This window comes from Nannospalax galili, unplaced genomic scaffold, assembly GCF_000622305.1.
Source record: "Nannospalax galili isolate Female #2095 unplaced genomic scaffold, S.galili_v1.0 scaffold429, whole genome shotgun sequence".
NCBI lineage: Eukaryota > Metazoa > Chordata > Mammalia > Rodentia > Spalacidae > Nannospalax > Nannospalax galili.
The window spans coordinates 5,618,937-5,642,919 of NW_008360330.1; the positions used below are offsets into that span (position 1 = coordinate 5,618,937).

Genomic DNA, 23,983 nt, shown 5'->3' on the forward strand with positions numbered 1-23,983 from the left:
CCCAGTTTGAATAATAGTGCACTGGTGCATGGCTGGTGCCCTATGGAAAGTTCAGGTTCAATCTTGACACCACTTTGGCTAGGACACAATTTAGATACTGTCATTACTTTGCAACTGAACTCTGTTAACAGGCATTTACCTGTTTTCCCTGGCTGTTTGAAGGCAGGAGCAGATTTAGTGAGCTGCCTGTCTGATGAGGCAGTTTGCCTGTGAGGTTGATCAGACACGGGACCAGTATTCGCTTTATCTGGAGAATCCATTTCCAAATCTGTTAAACATATCAACAAAGTCCCCAGATCCTCTTAGAAAGCAGTTTCCAGTGAGGCAAGATGGTGCTTTGCCACTGGTTTCAGTAACGTACTGAGCCTGACAGTGAAGCATGCATTGAGCTCTTCTGAAATCTAATAGCCTCTGTTCCTGGTCAGGAAGAAGGGAGCAGGCAGGAAAGGAGGCTTTGAAGCAAAAGCCAGTGTGTGTCACATGCACTTTAAGGCAGCAAACCCAGCCAAGAGAGTGCACAGTACTTAGCCTGACTTCTGTAATTTTATCTCATGATTTCCCCTTGACTTGGGGGTTTCCAAAACTCAAATGCCTCATACCTAACTTCCTCTTGCTTTTGCTGGACCCACAGCCATGGATGCCTGCTGGCTATCTGCTGCTGCTGCTTTTCCCACTGCAGAGGACCCAGGCACCCTTGGCCAGCCAGCTGTCTTCTGATCACATTCTTAGGGCTGCTTCTCCACCCAGCTGACTCCCCCGCCAACAAACCGCTCCTGGCTTCCACGGTTTCACCAACCTCCTTAACAGGGTTGGCAGGAAGTTGACCTCCTAAGAGTGGGCAGGGCGCCAATGGTGACCTTATTTGGTAGACTCAGAAGGAACCAGAGCTGTCCAAAAGCCAGAGTGGTTGGCACTGGCCATTTTAGGGCCTGATGTCATCCTTGAGACTACTATGGTGCCCCAGAATAAATGCTTCCTGTGGGGTGTCCAGGGGCCGGAGTCAGGTTTGGGATTCCTACCATCCCTGGACACCAGCCTCGGTTTCGATTCTTTGATCCCTTGAAGAATGAGCAGAGCTGGCGGCGGCGGGGGCGGCCTCCGCGGGGGCGGGCCTGTCACCATAGCAACACCAATCCCCAGTCGCGCCTGCTCCGGGTGCCACAGGATCCCGGGGTCCCAGACGCTCAGAGGCGCGAGTGGAGCGGACCGGCCATGCTTCGCGGCGCGCTCTGGCTGCTGCTGTTGCTGTGGCTCCCGGGTGCGCCGGGCCACCGCGGCGCCACCAGCGCGAGGCAGGTAGCCGACGAGCCGGCCTCACCCGGGGCCTGGGCGGGCATCCAGCGGATGCAGGAGCAACTGCAGACGGCCGGGACCCTCTCCAGGCGGTACTGGGCGCTCTTCAGCTGCGCCGTGTGGCCTGACCACTGTGACGACCAGGAGGCCACCGCTCCGCCGCTGGGTAAGAGCGGTCCCCGCCGCCGACCCCAGCGCACGACCAGCCTCTCTGTTCCGCGCACGCGGCTGGAGCAGGGGCAGCCTTGGCGGTTCAGGAAGCAGGGTCACTGCCCTCACCTACCCGCGTTGCCCTGGTGCAGCTCCTGGGGACAGCTAGAGGCCTGGCTGCTCTGCCGCAACTCACCTCCCGGAGACCAGAGTACGCTTCTGGCCTCCCAGCCCCACGGGTGGTGAAAGGCGCTGCTTTTTCCCGCCTTCTTGATGGCCCAGGGAAAGCCCTTTGTAGACACAACTGGTGACTGTCCCCAACCCCAAGTATGTTGGCCTCTGCTGCTTAGGAGGCAGCGCTGGAGTACATGCAGGGAGCCTGGCTGGGAACTGGGACCTGAATTCTGGTTCTGGCACGTCGCTGAGAAACTGTGGAGGCCTGTCTCATCCTGTCCCTGTGCCTCACAGCATCTCCTTTTCTAGGCTGGAGCCTTCTTCAGTGGGGCCAGCGGTCCCTGGATATCCTGTCCACGTGGTTCTGTCGCTTCCAGGAATGCTGCACAGGTGGCGGGGATTGCAGGATTTCCAACAACTTTGCAGGTTGGAGCTGGCATGGTTTCCAGGGGCCTGGATCGGTAGGGAGGGCTGGGGAGGCAACTGTGGGGAAGTGGTTAGGGAGCAACCTTTGCCTCCTAATCAGGAATTGCTACAGTAAGAGGAAAGTCCGATCTGCTGCAGTTATTTGAGGATCTTCTTTGGGCAAGACATTGAACTCCAGGATCTCCAGAAAGAGCACCCTCCAATAGGAAGGGCATAGCACCACCTTCAATGGTGTCTTTATAGGATTTTACATCCTCCTATCTAGGATCAGGCACCCAAACACTTCCACTATGTGAGTGTTTTGGTAGTGCTAGTCCTCAGGCATGCCAAGCAAGTAAGTAGTACTCAGTCCTTAGCCTCCATCCTGTTTTTGAAAGAGAACCAAGATACTTAAATCACCACAAAGAAGCCTTTTTACCCCCCAGTGCTGGGGGACCCTTTTTACCTTTAGTTTAATGGCTCAGAGCTTATTGGGATCTATGAGAACCTAAGTGTGTCACTCCTGGCTACAGCTGGGAGGGGACACAGATATATGACAGGCCCTGTCACCATCTACTTAGGCTGTTCATGCACGCACACCCCCTCACTGTGCCCTGCCATTCGTGGGAGTGGGTCTGAGGAAGATGAAGCGCACATCTCTATAGAGCCCCTGAATGTACCAGGCCCTGTGCTAAGAGTTTTGCAGAGATGAGTCAGAATCTGTCATAGCCTAAGGCCTTTCAGGAGAGTCAGGGCCAGAGCACCCTGTCTCTAAACAAGAACAGCACTCTCTCAGACAGTGGGTAGGAGGAGTGTGGAGCCAGAAAACAGATCAGAAATTGTAGTTAAAATGTCCCTTTCTCAATACTGGGGAGATGTCTCACTTGGAAAAGTGCCTGCAGAGCAATCATGAGGACCTGAGTTCTAATTCCCAGCACCCACGTAAAAGCCAGGCACAATGGAGCACACCTGTCACTCTAGCGTTGGGAGGCCGAGATCTCTGAAGCTCATTGGCCAGGTGAATCCACGAACAACAGGTTCAGTGAGAGACCCTGTCAAAAAAAAAAAAATAGGGTGGAGAGTGATTAAGGAAGACACCCAACGTTGACCTTTATACACACACGCACACACACACACACATATACACGCACACACGCACGCACGCATGCACGCCCAAGATCCCTTTCTAGTCATGTGTGGTGTCACACTCCGGTGATCCAAAACTTGGGAAGCAGAGACATGAAAATAATGAGTTTGAGGCCAGCCCCGACTACATAGTAAGACACCAGTCTCAAAAAAGAAGTGTCAGTTTCTTTTTTAGCCAGCAAATGTCTGGAGGTATAACCTGGATTTTTTGGTTTATCTTGATAAAGTGAGGTTGCCTCAGTGGTCTGCAATCTGAGAGAAATGGGTTGTTACTATAAACCAATTCATACCATCATGTGGATTGAAATCACTCTCGCAGGATGCCCTCCCCTTCCAGTCCTGTTGCATATGAATCACTGCCAACCAGCCTCCCTCTCTACTTTTTATCACTTAAGGCAATTTATTTGTATATTGCAGGTAGTTTGCATTTTAACTCTTTAGTATAATATTTAGCCTCCCTCACAAAACCTGTTCCAACAAAAGTCCAGTTTGCTAAACTTCCTCTTTTCCCCAGATGCAGTTTCTTGCCTGGAGTTCTCCTGATTCCAGCTCTTGTATCTCTATCCATGAGAACTTGAGTTCAATTCTCAGCCCTCGCATAAAAGCCATCACAGTGGTTCAGCCTTGTAATCCCAGCAACAGGGAGGCTGAGACAGAACGATCTCTAGGGCCTGCTGGCAAGCCAGTCTAGCCAAATTGGTGAGCTCCAGGTTCAATGAGAGACCTTGTCTTCAGAAATAAAGTGGAGAGCAGGGTGCGGTGGCACAAATCTTTAATCCAGTACTTGGGAGGCAGGCAGAGGTAGGTGGATTTCTGTGAGTTTGAGGCCAGCCTGGTCTACATAGTGAGTTCTAGGCCAGCCCACACAGGGTCCGGCATAGGTCAGAATCTGACCATATGCAGATCAGGTCAAGAGGTCTGCATTTAGATTTCTGCCAGCTGAGGCAAAGACCCTAGCTTACACAGTTAGCAAGTCACCTCTTAAACTGCCTGTTGTTCCCCAGGGCCTGGATAGCCAAATTGCTCCCACTGGGAAATCAGAAGAGGCTGTGTGGGATTCTTATATTTTGTCTCTTACCAGCTGCCAACCTCGGGCAGACTTCTCCAAGTCCCATTTTCTTCAACTCTAAATGAGAATAATCACACCTGCCTCACAGAATTATTGTGAAGATGAAATTTAAAGCAGCATGGCTCTGAGGACAGGGGAGAAAGCTGCAAATGTCTTTTTTCCCTTCGTGACACCAGTGGGTTTTATTTATTTTTATTTTATGAGTGTTTTGCCTGTGTGTGTGTAAGTGCACCTATGTGTGCAATGCTTGCTGAGGCCAGAAGAGGGTGATGGATCCCCTGGAACCGGAGTTATGGATGCTGGGAACTGTGTGGGTGCTGGCAACTGAACCTAGTCCTCTGCAAGGGCAGCTGGTGCTCTTAACCATTAAACTATCTCTCTAGCCCTGACACCAGTGATTTTGAAAAATGTGTGATGTCGGTAGTGATTTATGGAAAGCTTTGCTAAAGTTTCAGAAGTCCCTCTGGGTTGGCTCGGGGTGCTCAACCAGTTGGTCCTGAATTCTGAATGGCCAGTACCTCACCCCAACTGGCAGCACAGAACCCCTGTCCCTAAATTGTGCCCTTTTCAGAGGGGAGAGCAACGCAGGCCTGGCTTTGGGAAGCCACTCTCAAGAATGTGCTGGATCGAGATGGAATAGATGAAAAGGGAACAGGTACATCTGAAACGGGATGGGAGTACCCTGAGGTGTGACTGGTCCCCCCACACTGCCCTGTGCCTCCCATTCTGGGGTGTCCAGAAAGAGTGATTCCACTCTCCCCAAGTTCAATCTTGATTTTTTCAAACTCTTCAGAAAATGACCCTTGACTCTTCTGTGAGGTTGGCCCTCTGGCTTCTTGTTCTGAGGTCACATGGAATGAGTAGCATATCATACCTCAGAGACAGAGATGCTGGAGTGGGGAGAGTATATGACCTTGTGCTTCACTGTGGCCTTTCTTGCTTCTAGGCCTAGAATCGGACTTGCGTGTGCGACTGCATGGCCAGCATTTGGCTGGCAAGCTGGTCCTAAGAACAGTGAGGGGCTACCTAGAGACACCCCAGGCAGACAAGGCCCTAGCACTGTCATTCCATGGCTGGTCTGGCACAGGCAAAAACTTCGTGGCACGGATGATGGCAGAGAACCTGTTTCGGGATGGGCTGAGGAGTGACTGTGTCAAGATGTTTATTTCCATGCTCCATTTCCCACACTCCAAGTATGTGGACGTGTACAAGGTGAGGCTGCAGTGCTGGGGAGCCTTGGCTTTGGGCTAGGGTGGGAGTGAAGCCCTTGTGCTGAGGAGATGCTATATCACAAGGCGTGGGCTCTGGAGTGGCCTAGTGCAGGGTGGGGGCCAGGAGGGCACTGCAACAAAATCTGCTGGAGCTCCCAGCACACTCCTGAGCTCTGTCTCTCTAGCTGGACTTGTATGTATTATCTGTTCCACACATCTCCAACAGATGGCTATAAGTTAATGCTTGTAGGACATATAAATAATTACTACTAATTTCCAACTTAACAACACACGCACTATACAGTATTATTTTTTTTATCGCAAATAACAGTTGCACATGAGAGGCCAGGGATGACATCAATAGAATCTTGGACTGTTTTTTGTGGCAAAGTGGTGAGATGGAGCCAGGTGTAGCGGCACATGCCTGCAATCCCAGCATGTGGAGGCTGAGGCTGGGAAATCTTGAGTTCAAGACCAGTCTCAAAAAAGTAGAGAAAAGTGTAATTTTCAGGACCCCCTGCCTCCCAGGTGGTCTCATTAGGAACTGCAGTTAGTGTTCTGAATGCCTGCTGGTGGCAGGCGCTCCCCCTGCCTGTGCATGCCTCTGTAACTTTATTGGACAGAAAAGTGCATGCTCCGTTGGGTTGTGTTTTGTTTTACTTTCTCCAGATTTATATTAGGCTGCAAATATGTGACTGGGCTTGACAAGCACCACTGCATGGATTCGAACACAGAAGTGTGAGTTGACACTGTTACTGAGCCTTCCTGTTAGACAGAAAACAAAGTTCAGAGAATCTTATTTCAAATGGGGTTTTGTCTAAGTGTATCACCAAACAACGAACAATGAAAGCAACAATTTGAAAGTTTCTCAAATAGTGATTTGAATTTCATTACTCTTTTTTTTAAAAAAAAAATTAAATAGGATGGTTCGTAGCCGCCATGTGGGTGCTGGGAATTGAACCCAGGTCCTCTGAAAGAGCAGTCAGTGCTCTTAACCACTAAGCCACCTCTCCAGCCCCTACTCTGTTTTTTGAAAGCTCTCTCTGTGTAGCCCTGGCTGGCCTGGAGCTCATGATCCTCCTACCTCAACATCCTAAGTCCTGGGATCATGCTCAGCTTTTTCTTTTTTTTTCTTTTTTTTTTTTTTTTTTTTTGTTTTTTTTTTTACTGTAGTGCTATAGAGATTGAACTGAGCACCAGTATTTGAGGCAACAATCCACTGCCAGGCCATACTGCAGCAATGTTTTTTAAGGGATATCATAAGTGACCCTCCATTTCTTCCCATCACAGCTCATTTTATGCCAACAAGAGGGTGCACAGACTGTTACCTTCCTGCTCTATTTGGGGTCGAAAATGAGCAAGCTCACTGCAGCCAGACAGTGATGACCACACGCATCTTTGACTTTCATTTGTAGTACTTGGTGTAAACTAAGATGATGATGTAAGCCTTGAGGGCGAGCTTGCTGAGTCACCTGGCAGTTTCAGGATAGCCTTGGAGGGTGAACTGTCCCCAAACCTCAGGTGTGCTGAGGCCAGGCAGCCAGTAGCTGAGCTTTCCTGGGAGGAATTCTCTGGTCAAAACTGCTGCAGATGTTGCTTGCCCACTGAAAAACTGAAGTGTACATACACTGTCACACCCACATGCCTGGGCGAGCTAGAGCTGAAGTCAGATGCCAAGGAGGCTGTAGATGGACAGAAGTGGAGGCTTTGTGGAAGCTGTCCTGGAGTATATATCTCTGCCCAGGCCTGAGGACCACCACAAAGAAGTGTGATTCAATGGAGGGTTTGCTGCCATCTTGTGGTGAGGCACCCACAATAGCCCCCTGTGGAAAACCCCAGGTTCCATACTACCTGTGCACCAAACAGAGCAGGCTGCCCCGCCCCCCCATGAGATCTCTGCCCAGTCTACTTGCCAGTGGGCACTTTGCTCCTGGGAGGTCAAAGGACTGTGGCCAGCAGCCTCTGGGCCCTTGAACTTCTGTTCTGCCCATCTCCTCCACCGCTTGGCCTGACTCCTGTCCCTGGGGAGGGTAAGGTGAGCCATAGCTCCCAGAGAGGAGAGCCAGTCTGAAGCTTGGGCCTGTTTCCATGGAGGAGGAGATTCTCATGTGCTTCCAGGCCTTCGCCTGTTCTCCAGGTTGGGGGGCAGGGCGGGGGAGGGAGTGTACCACACCCAGGTACAGGAGCATCACCTTGTTAGGGACACTTGTTAGGGTTGTAGGCGCCAGCACAGGGCTTAGGTTTAGTACTTCTAGTGGAGCCCAGCCTGAGGTGCTTCATTGCACCTGTGCTGGGGAAATAGGTTTCCCCATTAGATGGGTCCCCCAGACCCCAGCAGCTGTGTGTGTCCTGTGCAGGAGCAGTTGCTGAGCCAGATTAAGGAGACACAGCAGCGCTGCCGTCAGAACATGTTCATCTTTGATGAGGCCGAGAAACTGCACCCGGCACTGCTGGAGCTTCTTGGGAAACACCTGGAACTTAGGGCCCCTGAGGCCCATAGGGCTGAGTCTTCCAGAACCATCTTTGTCTTTCTCAGGTGAGGTCTGATGAGTAGCAGGAGGGCAGAGGAGGGGAGGATTTTGGCTGACAGTACAGGGCTTCTCAGGAAACCAAAGCTTGGAAGCAGGTAAGGGACACTTAGGTCTCCCTGTTCCTGCTGGATTCTCTTGCATCACTTTTTAGGGACTCAGGCAGCCCAAGCTGGCCCACAGGACCTGCCTAGTGAAGAGGAGCTACCTGTCTGTGCACTGCTTCCTCAGAAGGGCCACTTACACAGAGCCCCTGTGAAGGGCCTGGGCTTTCAAGTAAGCCATTTGTTCTACCCTTAAAAGTCCTTCAGGATTCCATGAAGTCCAGCAAGGCCAGTTCTCATCCTGCCCTGGAAAGTCTATTCTCTGATCTGAAAGAAGCCAAGCATAGCATTTGCAGTCGGGTGTGCAAGGCTGCTGAGCAGGGCTCCAGAATTGCTGGGCTTTTGTTCTCCCAAAATGGCCAGTGGGAAGCAGGCAAAAAAGAAACTTGTTCAACTTAAATGCTTTGCTAAAGCTCCTTGCAGACGCGGTTGCAAACCCATTGCTTCCTTTTCTAGTCATGTGACTATTCTAGTTTTCCACAGGCTGGCACCTGCTTGAAGATTTTCTAGTGCATTAGGGACACTTTGGAGGTAGGGATGATTTTGTCCTGAGCTTGGAGAGTGGAAGGCTGAACTGTGGAAGGCATGTCTGGTCTAGGGTGGTCCCTCAAAACAAGATGGCAAAGATTTAAGCCATTGCAAGTTTAGGTCTTGACACATTGAAGGCAAGTACCTTCATGTGAAGGGGGAGGAAGGAATAGGGCTGAAGGTAACTTTAAAAGAGCTGTGTGGGGCTGGGGAGATGGCTCAGCAGTTAAGAGCACTGACTGCTCTTGCAGAGGACCTGGGTTCTATTCCCAGCACCCACATGGCGGCTACGAACCATCCTTAACTCCAGTTCTAGGGGAATCCGAAGCTGTCTTCTGACCTCCATGGCATTGCACGACACGGGTGCACTCACATGCATACACATACTCTCATACACATAAAATGAAAATAATAAATAAAATATTTTTATTAAAAAAAAAAACAAAACTGCTGCTGGGTGTGGTGGTGCACATCTTTAATCCCAGCACTTGGGAGGCAGAGGCAGGCAGATCTCTGTGAGTTCAAGGCCAGCCTGGTCTACATAGTGAGTTCCAGGACAGCTGGGGCTACAGGGAGACCCTGTCTCAAAAAGACCAAAAACAAAACAACAAAAAAAGAGCTGTCTGTTGACAAACTAGAGTGCCAGAATGAGGACTGGTAATTGAGGTAGTTGCTGTCCCCAGCTACCAAGGCAGCTCAGCTGTCCTGTGACACTCCAACACACAGAAGAGGCTTGCATCTCAAACTTGGCAAACCCTCCCCACTCCCATGAATGTCCAATGTGACCCACTGACCCTCCTATTGATCACTGACCAGCTGGCAGTGGTCCTACCCTTTCCCCTAATGACCTGCTGCCCTCAATGGACAGACAGAGGCCTCATGGTCACACACAGCAGTCCATCAAGCTACCTGACAGCAGCTGAGCCTGCCCTCCAAGGAGGTCTCTTGCCTATGATAATCTCAAGAGCCTCTTAGAAAGGTGTGACCAGGTTTCCAGAGGCTCTGCTGCAGGGTTGCACCAAGGCCTCCTAGGCCATGGGTAAGGCTGTCATAGGCCACTTCTGGCTATGCGGAACCACAGTCCCCAGCATCCCGTCATCCTCCTCCCTAGGGTGCCCCAAAGCAGCCAACTCTAATCCCTGCCTCAACATTACCAGGTGTTCTGAGGCAAATGTGTTTTGAGAATTGGCTCTGGACTTGATTTCTACAATGAACTTCAGTTTGTCTTCCCTTTGTGGTTGAGATGACAGTGGTTCTCTTCCTCTACCATTCTCCACCTTGTTTTTCTTTTTTGAGACAGGGTCTCTGAGTCAACCCAGAGTTCACCTTTTCAGATACACTGGCTGGCCAACAAGCTCCTAAGATCTACCTGTCTCTGCCCCTCAGAGCTGAGGTTATAGGCACACATAACCATACTAGCTTTTTATGAGAGTCCTGGGGCCTTGGACTCAGATCTTCAGATTCATGCAACGAACACTTTACTCAATGAGCCATCTGCCTAGCTAGCCTGTTCTAAACTGCATTTTAATTCTGAAAAATACTCCAAGCTTACTGTTGAAATGAAGTGCTGGTGGCAGGTGGAGGCAGTGAAGCACAGTGGGGCTTGTTCCCCTACATGCACAGAAGCCAACATTATAGTGCTAGGTTTTTGCAAAAAAGTGAGTTTTCTTTCCCTAGCCTTGGCCTACCATTCACGCTTATGCCTTAACTCTTGAAGCCCACAGCTCTCTGCTGCATCCTGATGTCCAGACAGCCCATTCCCGCCTTGGGTCTGACAGGCACAGCTGTTTGCCTTGGTGGAAGCCTTGTGCTCGCTCCTCGGTTCCATGCTATCATGAATGACATCTCATTCACATCCAACCTGCATGCCACATAGAACTTGGGTGCTCCCTGCACCAAGCAGACTCACCATGTTTGCCAAAAGGGAGTGAAGAGGTGGGATGGGGGGAGGAAGCAGGACAGTGCCTTTTTGCTGCCCCACCATGCAGCCTCCAACACTAGGCCCTGCTGCCAGTGGTCAGATACCACTGTGAGAGGGAGTGAGGGAGTGTGGAAAGAAAAGCATCTGTTAACAAGTCCTTGTCTCTTCCAGTAACCTTGGGGGCAGTGTCATCAATGAGGTGGTCCTGGGTTTCCTTAAGGCTGGATGGTCACGGGAAGAAATTACAATGGAACACTTGGAACCCCGCTTCCAAGCTGAGATCATGGAGTCCCCAGGTAAGTGAGATACAGTCTCTGCCAAGAGCCATAGCCGGAGTGATTAGTATGTACACTGGATATGGGATGGTGAGGGTGTTTGAATATAGAAGCCACACCACAATCATCTCAAACTGTCAACTTCTGGTGGCCCAAGTACAAGAAAACTTAAACTCCTTTTCCGAAGAGACTTAGAGGGTCATTTGCTTGGCCACAGAAATACAGCCATGTAGACTAACAGTCTCCTTGAGGGAACAGTGCAGGTGGCTCAGCCCCAGCCAGGGTAGGATGGCTCCACCTCTGCTTCCTGCCACTGAACAAAGCCACGGTCCTGGTAGAGGGGCCCCATCATGCCACCCTACAGTCACACTCATCCTGGAGCTTTGTGCCCAACTGCAGACACCTATGCAGACAGCATTCCTGCAGCTGCCATGAGAGACCAGATCTTGCCAGGCCTCAGGTTTAGGAACACTTAAAGCTCCTGCTGGATTCAGCCCCAGGTAACTTTGGGTCTTGATTTCAGACAGTGGCTTTGGCCAGAGTCGTCTTGTGAAGGACAACCTGATTGACATCTTTATCCCCTTCCTGCCCCTGGAGTACCGTCATGTGCGCCTGTGTGTCCGCGATGCCTTCTTGAACCAAAAACTCCAGTACACAGATGCAGCCCTGGATGAAATAGCCAGGATGATGACATACATCCCTGAGGAGGAGCAGCTCTTCTCCTCCCAGGGCTGCAAATCTATTTCCCAGAGAATTAACTACTTCCTGCCTTGATAGCTAATCATGGACCTGCCACACATGCTGGGGTCTAACAATCACAGATACTAGCTAGTGTGGAGAAGGCAGCTGCTAACTCAGAAGCAGCAGCAATTCTTAGAAATCACTTGGTGCCTTAAAGACCTGAATTCTAGACATTCTAGAATGTGGGTCAGGAAGCTGGAGAAAGCCAGGGGAGGTCAGCGGGTCCCAAATGGCCCTCGGAACTTAAACTATGTATGGCCTCCTTTCCCATGTCTTCCTGGAAGGTATCTGGACTTGAGACATGAGCTGTGAGGCCACAGGATTCTTGGGCTACAAAACGTGGAGGAATGAAAATCTGGCCAGGTGGTGGGGAGTACACCTCAGGTTTGCAGGCATGGTGGCTGGCTTTCAAGAGAGGATGAGCAACTCTAATCTGTAGTAGATCAGCAAAGAGCTTTGGACTACAGGGAGAAGTGCACAAAAGAAGATAGTTAAAAACAAAACAAAACAAAAAAAAACCAATCTGTGTGCTGGTTGGGGTTGGGAGGTGGCGCACACCTATGATCCCAGAAAACCTGGGTTGCCTCCTGAGTTTAATTCTAGCCCCAGCCAATGAGACCCTGCCTCAACAAACAAAACCATGTGAGTGCAAACTAAGGCATGTTCTGCTCTGAAAACTAAAAGTATTTTAAATAAGAGGCTGTGGTGTGAATGTCAAAGATTAAATTTTGTATTTTTCTAACATCCTTGGTCTCCTTTTTTAATGACACCTAGTCATTGTGCTCACTTAGCAAATTTCAGATGCCAGGTAACCCTGATGGGGATTGATGGAAATGGGGTGGATGCTAACCCAGCATGTGGCTGGCCTGCCAGTCTGTCTCATTTCACTTTGGCATTCCAGCAGAGCTGAGTCACACCAGTTTCTTATGAAATCCAAGGCTCAGTACTCTCAGACATAACTGCTCCCTGTCCCCACTGAGCACTGACAAGGAAAGCTCTTGTTTCTGAGGATGAACTGGCATGGCTGAGGTTACCCTCTTTCTTGGCTGGCCCCTTTTACACTTCTGAAATGACACACAGGTCTTTTTGGTTTGTCCTAGACTCCCCTCTTTTATTAAAGCCCCCCCCCCGACCCTCTTATTTTTAGCTCTTGTAAAGTGGAACACTCTACCTCCCCCGTTTAGCATTTGGTATTCACCTGCTCAAGGTTAGGAAGTACCTAGCCCAGCCATATTAGGTACTCAGGTAATGAATTGAAGGAGCTTTGCTTGAAAGGGGATTGTGGATAGTCAAAAGTCCTTCTTGCCCCTATATTCTGGAAATTCTATGGTTTTTAGGAGCTCTTCTGCCACAAACCAGAAATGAAGATCACATATTACTATGAAACAATATCACGAGGTGTTTAATAATAATAAAAGGCCTAATAAGGCTTTGTTAACTTTCTTATTCAAGCCAGGTATTGTGGCACTGCCTAAAAATCTCAGTACTGGGGAGGATGGAGCAGGGGGATCTTGAGTTTGAGGAAAGGCTAGGCTGCGTAGGGAGAGCCTGTCCCCAAAAACCAATTGAATCACAACAACAACAAAAAAAACCCCTGCAGTCGAGACCAAATAAAGCCCAGACCATTTACATCCCATTCAGCAGCTTCGCACATTCTTCTCTACTGCATACGGGGTGCTCCAGGATAGGCAATGTATTACACTACTAAACAGGTCTTCACTGATTCAGTAAGACTGAAATCCTAGCAAATAACTTGTGATCACAGTGGCATGAAACTAGGAATCTGAGGAGGAACTTCAGAAACTTTACATGCTCTAGAATAACAAACAGGTTAGTGAAGAGATTAAAATGGGAAAATTTTAATTTCTTGAGACAAAACAATATACCAAATCTATGTGAAAAACGGTACTTTCTGAGAAAGTACACCAATATACACATCCAAAAATATAGCCTCTGACACTATACTTCAAGGAATTAGAAAAACAAGCACTAAGCCCCAAATTAATAGGCTAACATCACAATGGAACTAAATGAAGCAGCTAGGTGTGGTGGTGCACAACTGTAATCACCTGTAATCCTGGCACTCGGAAGGCTGAGGCAGAGGACTGAGAGTTCCAGAGAACTTGGGCTGTCTAGTGAATCTGAGACCAGCAGGGGCTCTATAGCAAGACCCTGTCTCAAAAAGAAAAGGATGATCAAAACAAGGTCTTGCTATAGAGCCCCAGCTGGCCTTAAGCTCATGCTGTAGTCCTAAAATGACCACCTGTTCCTTTTGCCTCCATCTCCCAAGTGCTGTAATTATGCATGTGCCAGTATACCTGATTTTACTTGATGCTGGGGCTCAAATTTAGAGCTGGGTAACTAAGCTACATCCCCAGGTCCTGAGAGAGACCCTAAATAATAAAATGCACTATAAATAATAAATAAATGCACTATACACTAAAAAGTTAAGAAAAAGAAAAAAACACCAAAACTACCACCAAAACCAAGGGATCAATGAAAGTTGTTGGGGTTTTTATTTTGTTGTAAGATAAACGTCATTACCAGCTTTAAAAAAAGGGGGGGGGGGATGGTGGTGAGGGCGTCAACTTAATAAACACATGAAAAAGGAGGCATTACTGGTAACACATAAACACAAAAGATTCTAGAAAACCATTATGAATACATGTCAACAAATTATGCAGAAGAGACAAATTCCTGTATATACACAGCTTATCAAGATTAAGTCATGAATAAATAAAAAACTGGAAGACTTTCAACAATTATATGAATCAATAATTTAAAAAGACTCACAGCAAAGAGAAGCCCAGGACCTGATGGCTTCATGCTGAATTCTACCATTTAAAAAAAACTTTTAAGGGGCTGGAGAGCTGTCTTTAGCAGTTAAAGAGCTCTGGCTGCTCTTGCAACGAACCTGGGTTCGGTTCCCAGCACCCATGCGGTGACTAACAACTGTCCGTAACTCCAGTTCCAGGGGATCCGATGCCCTCTTCTGACCTCCACTGGCATTGCATGACATGGCTGCACTTACACACATGCAGGCAAAATACTCAGACACAAAAATAAATACAATTTTTAAAAGTTAAATTTATTTTTATGTATGAGTGTTTTGCCTGTATGTCTGCAAGTACACCCATGTCATGCAGTGTCCATGGAGGCCAGAAGAGAGCATTAGATCCTCTAGAACTGGAGTTACGGATGTTAGCCACCACATGGATGCTGGGAACGAAACCCAGGTCCTTTAGAAAAGCAGTCAGTGCTCCTAACTGTTGAGCCATCTCCCCAGCCCCTGAAAGTAGAGGCAGGAGAATTGATTATGTTCATAGAGTACAACTTATCAGAAAATGTCCATATTACCAAAGTTATCTACAGAGTTAATCTTAACTCCCATATTACCAAAGTTATCTACAGAGTTAATCTTAACTCATATCCCATGCAAAAATCACCTCAAAAATGTTTAAAGGCTTACATGTAAAATCTGAAACTATAAAACTGCTAGAAAACTGGAGAAATGTTCCATGGCATTAATATGGGCAAGGATTTATTATTGCCAGTAGCAAGGCAATACAGGGGCACTAAGTTACAAATGGGATTTCATTCAACTAGAAAGCTTCTAAGCAGTAAAATAAACAATCAGGACAGACAACCTCTAGATTAGAAGTAAATATTCTTCTGAGTTCTGTTCCCAGAACCCATGCTGGGCAGCTCACAATGACCTGTAACTCCAGCTCCAAGGGATCCAGTGCCCTCTTCTGGTCTCTGTGGCACCGGACCCCTTGCTACACACATACACATAAATAAAAACAAATCTTAAAAAAAAAAAAAGACTATAGGTACAACCAGCTAGAAGAAAGAGTTTGAGGCTGGGCATGGTGACACACGCCTATAATGTCAGCACTCAGGAGAGGCAGAACCAGGACAAATCAGGAGTTCAAGGCCAGCCAGGTCTACATAGCAAGATTGAGGCCTAGTGACATAGCAATAGTGAGCCAGATGTGGTAACATACTCCTTTAAGTCTAGCACACAGAAGGCAGAGGCAGGTAAATCTCTTTGAGTTCCAGGCCAGCCAGAGCTACATACTGAGACACTGTCTCAGAAAAACAAACAAACAAACACATAGTATCCCATAAATATGTACAGTTTTTATGTACATTAAAATTAAAATGTAGTAAAAATAGAATACACTTTCAATAGGACTGCTTTAAATAAACTGTAATGTGTAATATTTCAATGTACATATATTCTTTGGGAATGTTGAAACAAACACACACACACACACAGAACTACCAAATGATGCAGTAATCCCACTTCTGGCGATGTACTGAAGGGAAATAGAATCATCAAATCAAACAGACGTCTACACTCCCATGTTCATTGCATTGTTAAATCAACTGGAGTTTTCACTGGCAGACGAAAGGGTACTGGAAATGTCCAGACACACAAATGGAAAACTATGTGTGCATAAAAAGAATAAAATCCTGTCATTCGTGGCAACATGATGAGTGTGGAGGACAGTGTACCACCTAAGATAACCCAGGCACAGAAAAACTGATTTTGCATGACTTTGCTCATACACAGAATCTAAAGGAGCTGATCTCATGAAGGAGAGTAGGAGAGTGGTTACCAGAGCCTGAGAGGACCATGGAGGGCAACAGTGAAAATACTGGTCTATGGCCACAGCTACCAAGTGATAGGTAAATAGGAGAAATCAGTTCAGGTGTTCTGATGCACAGTAGAGTGACTATGGTTGACAATACTGCATTAAACACTTCAAAACAGCTAGAAGAGGGGGTTTTGAATGTTCTCACCAGAAAGAAGGTCCCAAATATCCTAAATACTCTGATTTGGTTATTACAGTGTAAACATATGAACACCATGCATAAGCATCAAAACGAAAATGGGGGAGGGTTGGGAATGTAGCTTAGTTGGTAGAATGTTGGCCTAGCATGTATGAAGCCCTGGGCTCCATCCCCAGCACTGTATAAACTGGGCATGATGATGTAAACTTGTAATCCTAGCACTTGGGAGGTGGAGTCAAGGATCATAAGATCAAGGTCAAGGTCATGGTGAGTTTGAGGCCACCTTGGGATACATGAGACCCTGTCTCAAAAGCATTAAAAAAAAAAAAGGGAAAACCAAGAGTGGTGGTACATGCCTTTGGTCCCAGCACTCGGGAGGCAGAGGAAGGAGGATCTCTGTGAGATTGGGGCCAGCCTGGTCTACATAGTTTGTTCTATGCCAGCTGGGGCTAGAGAGACCCTGTCTCAAAACAACCCAACAACAACAAAAACAACAGGGAGGGACATAAGTTTGAATTTAAAAAAAGAATGCTCCCTTTTGAGAATTTATACTTTATTAATTATTGTCAAGACATTTTTAAGAACTCATTTATATTGGTGTTTAGAATGGATTTTGGGAGGATTAAATCTCGATAGGGTCCCTTCACGTTGGAGACACACAGCCACATATTACCTACCTTATGTATGCTAGCCTGGACTCCAGAGGACATCCTCTGTAAAACATCTGTCACAGGATGAGTAACCCCATAGAAAGCATCCATAAAGTGGAGGTGCTTGTTTAAAATCAGCTGCTTTATCTCAGTCATCTATTTTATACACACAAGGAGACATTCTGCTTAGCCTTCCTGTCAATTAAAATCATGGGAGAAATACTCCAATCTTGAGCCTACTTTGCCAATAAAATATTTCAACCTTTATTTAAAACAAAACACAACTTGCAAACCTTGTGAGACAACAGGCAGAGAGCAGTCCCTGTCAAGGGCACCATTTATTTACATCAAGTTTAACACTGTTAGCAGTTCACAGTCAAGACAACAGAGTGAGAGAATTAAATTAGAAAAACAACTGAAAATATATTACAATAACCATTAAGAACAAATACCTGACAACAGTGGTAGCATGACCCACGATCGACATGTTTCAGTTAAATTCCATAAGGTCTTGTGGGCACTGTGTCCCCTTAGCAGTGCACATAGTGCCCTCTATAGACCTCACCCTCTGTGCACCAACCACATCCACCTGCAGTATAACCTTTGGTATAAAAGAGTTTTTTAAAGAGTGAATTAGCAAGTTTTAGGACAAAGTTCTGCCAACCACCATGAAATGTTCAAATATTTTTACCAAGCAAGCACAAAACCAGGGTTTCTCCACTGATAGTCATTACAGAAGGGTTGACAGGGAGAGGGGTTTGTGTGTGCAGTGCCTGCTCAGTGAGCATACCAACCACACCACTGCTTCTGCCCACAGGAAATGATGTGGCCATTCCTGTCATTGACTCCCCTTCTTAATGGGCATGACATATAAACACACAGACGTGTACCTTCCACATACATCTGTGATGGGAGACATACTCCTGAAAACTGTATGTTGAGTACCTCACTGCTCTTTTTACTTTCTAAATACTCACTTTCCTGAAGGTCATTTCTCAAGGTCTCAGAAAACTTTTTATAATGGAGTTCAAGCAGCACCAGGGAAACTGGCTGTGGACATGGAGGAATGCTGGTTTATAGCAGCGTTCTTGCCGCTCATGACATCTGGCTTGGTACTTAAGATTATTACCAATGATTCTAGAGCACTGCAGCCCTCTGCAATATCCTCTGAATCAAGAATAAATCTCAGTTGCTTATTCTTATTTAATAATTTCTAAAAATTAGGTATCTATATATGTGAAATTTTTATTAACAAGTCCCATTCTCCACTAAATTGTATGGTCCCTAAAATATGATTCAGAGGCTCAGAGACAAGTCTAAGAAAGTTCCACCGATAAACTTCCCTTATTTCCTTTCATAAGGAAAGCTAGCTTGCTAGCATTGAGAAAATACCTCCACTGTAACCTAAAGGGCTGAAGTTGCATACTCTGGGACCTCAAACTCTGGGTACAGCTGAGTAACTGGAATAATTTAGGATTCCAACATTTAGGCAAAGAACCTCACAGAACAGACACAGAGGATGAGTACCACCATTCTTCCCCAAGGATGATTTACGGCCTGGGAACAAGGTTGTGCCTGGTCTTTTACCTTAAAGTAGATATGCTTTCCCCTTAGATGGTGACAGGTCTGAACACTCACTCAATGTGCCACTTGCCCTCTCTGGCTAACAGGGATTCTGCTTCTGTGTTCAGGCTGCTCAGGAGAAGTAAACGATTTCAAATTTATAAGCATACACAGAAGCAAAGGAAGTGTATGTTAAGGGATGAGTGGGTCCAAGGGGCTCCTTCCCTTAGCTCACCAGGCAGGGCTGAGAAAGTCCAGCAGCACCTGCCAATCGGCACTTTGTGTATGGAGGTGAGTGGGGGACTCACACTGACCTGTACCTACAGCCCTAATGAAGCTCATTTCTACTAGATCTAATTCAACAGTTATGTGAAAATCAGTACCACAGACAAGCATTGCCTCTGGTAAGACTCATGAACCCATCTTGGAAGGCACAAATCTCTGAGGGTGACCTATGCCACTCCATGTCAGCTTAGAATCAAGATACCCTGCCACAGACTCCTCACCCAGAAAGCAGCACGGGGTCTTCTGCCCTGGTTCCTAATCTCCTCACCTGAGGATCCAGGACACTGAGTTAAGGGAAGAAGGAATCATCTCATACATGGACAATGCAGGGCACCCCAGGGGTGGCATGGAAAGCAGCAGCTGCAGAGCAGAAGCTCATTTGCCTGGGCATTACAATTAACCTTACAAAAGACAAGCTGGAGCCGAGAGTCAGTGCACACACTCTGGAGCAGGGTGTGGCCTGAGCCATGGCACAGGAGACAGCAGCTACCACTGCAAGCACTACCGCATTCCCTTCAGAAGTGCCTGCTTTGCAGGTCATTTTTTAAAGTCTTGTAATTGGAAAGCTGGAACTCTAAGCAAAGAGTAGGCAACTTTCAGGGTCATCCCAAGGTCTCATCTCTCTAACTGGGAGGCTAATGTTAGTAGCATGGGAATACTGGAACTCTTGACCTGCCTTGGTCAGTCTGTATACAGGTTCCCTTGAACTACTTTTCTCTAGTTCTCCACATGCCCACAAATCCCTACCAGAAACAGGCATTTCCAAAGGAAGTGGGCTACTAGCTTGACAAACTAAGGCAGAGATGAAGCAGCTGGAGTCCATCAATTATGATGAGAAAGCCCAGAGACCTAACGACATAAAAAATATTGGCCATGGCAGATGCTTAGGGCATAGAGATGGATCCCAGATCCAGGTGAAGCAAGTTAATGCAAGCAAGATGATGAAACAGATCACTAAGAACAAAGATATCAAGACAACCCTGTCAGTCCATCTTGAGCTCCTGTGGGGACCTACCCTAATAATGACAATGATATCGCTAGAAAAGATGGAAAGATGGGGGAAAGGTCATGAGAGAATGGAGCTTTAAGTAGTTGCTACACAATTTACTTGAGTATTGTATAATCTAGTAGGCCAATTAAGTTTAACTACTCTTCTGTAAAAAAAGAGAGGTGAAAATGTCAATGTTATTTGTAAGTGGTAGGAAATCCTAGCAATTCCTCAAGTGCATCCAGTCCTATACCCTAAGTTCCCCACAAAACCACATAGGACATCAGTTAAAAACAACATTGTCAACATCAACAGGGAATGAGACTGCTCCTACCACAGTAAGGGCACTAACAGCTGAGCATGTAGTGGACAAATACTCAAAGACAAAAAGGGCCTTCACCTTCTAGTCAAGGGTTCTGGAAGAGCTTCTGTATTCTGAAGGGAATATACTTTTCTTTTTTTCTTGTTGAGTCTCACTACATAGCCCAGGTTGGCCTAGGACTTGATATTCTCCTGCCTCACATCCTCTTTACTGCTGGGATTACATGCCATCATTTTGCTACCTTTTGAAGATGAGAATTAAACAACAACAAAAAATTGGTCCCTAATTTTCTGAAGTCATTCAGCTCTGAACTGTAACATTAGCAAACATCTGCAATACCTTCACATATTCATATAGCACTTTCCTAATTATACATGTAATAAATTATAGAAGTGATTCTCTATCTGCAGTTCCAGGTCCCCTTACAGGTGAGCCTTCAGGTCAGTCTGCATCTAAGCAAGTGTTTTATCATTTTAACATTCATAATGACTTTATAGTTCAATTGCATTTGATACTCTCTCAAAGTGCTTCTGTGTACATATCTCAGTCATTAAAATGGCACTGAGCAACATATTTCTTTTTGAACAAAAAGGAATGTAGGGCTAGTTTATTTCTTTCTTAAACATCTTCAGCCAGCATCCTTTAACTACAAAGTGCAGATTTCTACATTGCTTACGTTGAGACGAATAGCCCTATATTTTCTTTTCATATAGTTTGAATTCTACTGAAGGCTTGTTTGGTTAGCATTGCTGTTCCTCAACATTCAAGCTCCTTACTGCCAGGGTGTGCTGAAGCCTGTGCTTAGAAGTGTGCAGCACCATATGGACTGATTGTCTGAGTCACTTTTTAGCAGCGTCTCACAAAGCAGCAGGAATGGTAGAAAGACGTTACAAGGTCAGGACTTCTTAATTCTAGCCTCAGCTCTGCCACTAACTGCTCCAAGATAATGGCCTAGTGACCTAGCTGTCCCCTCCTCTAGTTTCTTCATCTATACAAAAAAAGTGTACTAACAGTGTTCAGACAGTGCTGCAGAAATTCTTGGAAAAACACATTGGCTGTTATCTTACCCCACTGGGAATTCCAATACAGAGTAGAGCTAATTCATCAGTTTTTCCTTTAAAAATCTCTGGAGGATTATTGTATGTTCCTGGATTAGGCATAAATAATAGTAGTTAATATTTATGAAGTCTCATTGTGCACCAGAGCTAACTGTCTTGTAAACATCTCATTTAATCTTCCCAACATCCCTGTTTTGCAGAGAGGAAACTGAGTCTCAAGAAGGTTTAGAGGACCTGCCTTCTAGACTGGCTTTAGAGTCTATACTCTAATCCACTGTCTATACTGCTGCATCCTTTAAGCTAAAAAACTCTGTATCTTTATTAACTGGGAATTATTTTGCCAGGCAATCTTCAATTGAATTGTAAGAAAATCTTAGTTGAAGCCTTAAAATGCAGCTGGGAGCAGGTCTCCACTATAATGACATATAGAGAGACACCTTGAAAAACACCAAGTTTCTTATATAACAGAGCTCACAGCTTGGTATCTCATGTTCAAGTCACTGTAAAACACATCTTTTAAGGACGTGCCAATTTTTAAAGCCCCTCCCCCTTCTCTGAAGATCATGGTAGGAGTCTAAACATGTGCAATTATAATTGAGTCTAAACATGTGCAATTATAATTGAGTCTAAACATGTGCAATTATAATTGAGTCTAAACATGTGCAATTATAATTTTACTGGAAGTTTAAAGAAATATTTCCTGTAAAACATAATCAAGATGTATTCAACATAAAACACTCCATGTGAAGGTAGGAAATCTAACTGGTATCCCATTTCCTGTACATGAAAGGGATCAAGCTGTGGCAACCTAAAGGTGTGCATATAGGAAATACCTTGGGAGCTGGCCAACTCCTCTACAAGGACATTTTCTCTTACTAGCTGCTTTGCTTTTATACTACATGAAGTCAAATTACATTTTAAAAACATTTTTTTATGTGTATGCTTGTACTGCCTGCATGTAGGTAAGTGTACCCGTGTCATGCAATGCCTGCGGAGGACAGAAGAGGCTGTTGGACCCACTGGAACTGGAGTTATGGACAGTTGTTAGCTGCCATGTGGGTGCTGGGATTCGAACCCAGGTCTTCTGCAAGAACAGCCAGTGTTCTTAACCACTGAGCCATCTCTCCAGCCCCCATTTTTAGTTTTTAAAAGAAGTTTGCTGCTTTGGATTCAAGCCTTTTAATTTATTAAAAAATTTTCTCCCTAAGCTGCAAGTAGAAAGAGAAAAACCTAAATACTTCTTCTATAGCAAATTAACCTAAACTCTGAGGCCTCAATCTTTGAAAGCTGCACAGCATATGCATTATGGTGCATGTGTGCATGCATGTGTGTTGCAATTGTTGCTGCTACTCAGTGTTGAGAACAAAATCAATTAATCATGAATTCAGTGCACGCCTGTTGTAAGCAAGCCAGAACCAGGTGTGGCCCTGAGTGAGACATAGCCCTGACTCAGTACCCTCCAGACTGCAAAAACCAGTGAGTGAAATACACGCAGTAGTGCTTCTCCAAAGCTTATTTTCAGGACTCCTAAGGAAAAACAAACAAACAAACAAACAGCAAACAACCCATGAACAAACATACAGCTCTTGCTTTAAAACAAATAAAAAACCAGAACAAACAAAACCCAAACCTGAAAACAAGAATCTCTTAACTCACATCCCAAACAACAGGGACAAGCTTTAAAAGCAGCATGAATAATGGCCTCAAAATAATGGCTGTCTCCTCCCCACCTTTAAGAGACTGACTGACTGACACAGTAAATTCAAGTTTATGGGTGCATATGGTGGTGGGGAGTGGTAAGGAAGAGGTGGGAGAATTCACCTCCAAATACTAAGGGATATTAACCTGGCCCCTTGCTGTCTGGACTACAGTTGTGGGGACATACTTATGGGGTTCACCCAACATTGGCTTGGAGTATCTCCTCCTTCCTAACTCTCTTACCAGGAAACTTTTCTAGAGCAGCAGTGATAAGTATCCAAATTGTCTTTCTTTCCAATTTCTTTCTTGGTTAAAGATGCTAAAAAACCAAACCCAAAACAGTTTCCCCTTTAGTATTCTAGCCGGGTTATTGTAAACTCAGCAGTTCTAAATTTCATTAGTATTTCCTATTCAGTAAAGCAATCCAACATAAGAGCATTTTACTAAAGAGCTTTCCAGAGTGACTCTCAAAAGGAAGCTATACACTTGTTTGCAAAACACTCTTGAGAACATGGACTATTACCTTCAATTAACAGATCAAGAGATGGGGTGGTGACTTGACAGTAGATCAGTGACAGAGTCAGGAAGAAAACTTACTGCTCAATGTTGAGTTCCTATCTTCCTCTATCAATATTCCTTTGGAAGAAGAAAATAAAAATATTTGTATTGGGTTCTCTTTGGGGACTGGAAGAGGGCCTTTATAAAGCTTTAAAAAAAGAATCAATCAGTAACTGGAATTAGACCAGCTACCAAGAACATTAATAATATCTAACCATTAGCTTCAGCTCCACGTGACCCTATTAGCTTCCACAATTTTAACTGATTAGGGAAGGAAAATGTCTATTTTCCAAGGGCAAAATGTATTTGTAGGTTAGGTCTCTAGGTTTCTGGGTCTAACTGGTGCTCTTTAAAAAGTGAACTACTCCTGCCAGGCGTGATAGTGCACGCCTGTAGTCCCAGCACTCGGGAGGCAGAGGCAGGCGGATCTTTGTGAGTTCGAGGCCAGCCTGGTCTACATAGTGAGTTCCAGGATAGCTGGGGCTACAGGGAGACCCTGTCTCAAAAAGACAAAAA

The 23,983-nt window shown here is 45.9% G+C and overlaps 1 protein-coding gene across 3 annotated transcripts in view; it reads left to right on the plus strand.

Annotated features, from left to right (window-relative positions):
* Nucleotides 1–1,149: 1,149 nt before the first annotated feature.
* Nucleotides 1,150–23,983, plus strand: part of Tor3a (torsin family 3 member A) — a 26,318-nt gene continuing 3,484 nt past the window's right edge. Inside the window, exons 1-6 of one of the 3 annotated variants that reach the window (XM_029560184.1) lie at nt 1,151–1,459; nt 1,927–2,043; nt 5,184–5,449; nt 7,806–7,984; nt 10,701–10,825; nt 11,332–11,505. In XM_029560184.1, the coding sequence (XP_029416044.1) occupies nt 1,213–1,459; nt 1,927–2,043; nt 5,184–5,449; nt 7,806–7,984; nt 10,701–10,825; nt 11,332–11,357 (960 nt within the window). In that variant the 5' untranslated portion in view covers nt 1,151–1,212 and the 3' untranslated portion in view covers nt 11,358–11,505. Of the gene's footprint in view, nt 1,460–1,926; nt 2,044–5,183; nt 5,450–7,805; nt 7,985–10,700; nt 10,826–11,327; nt 12,290–23,983 lie in introns of those variants that run through there. The other 2 variants (XM_008826136.3, XM_029560183.1) reach the window with 2 other exon arrangements.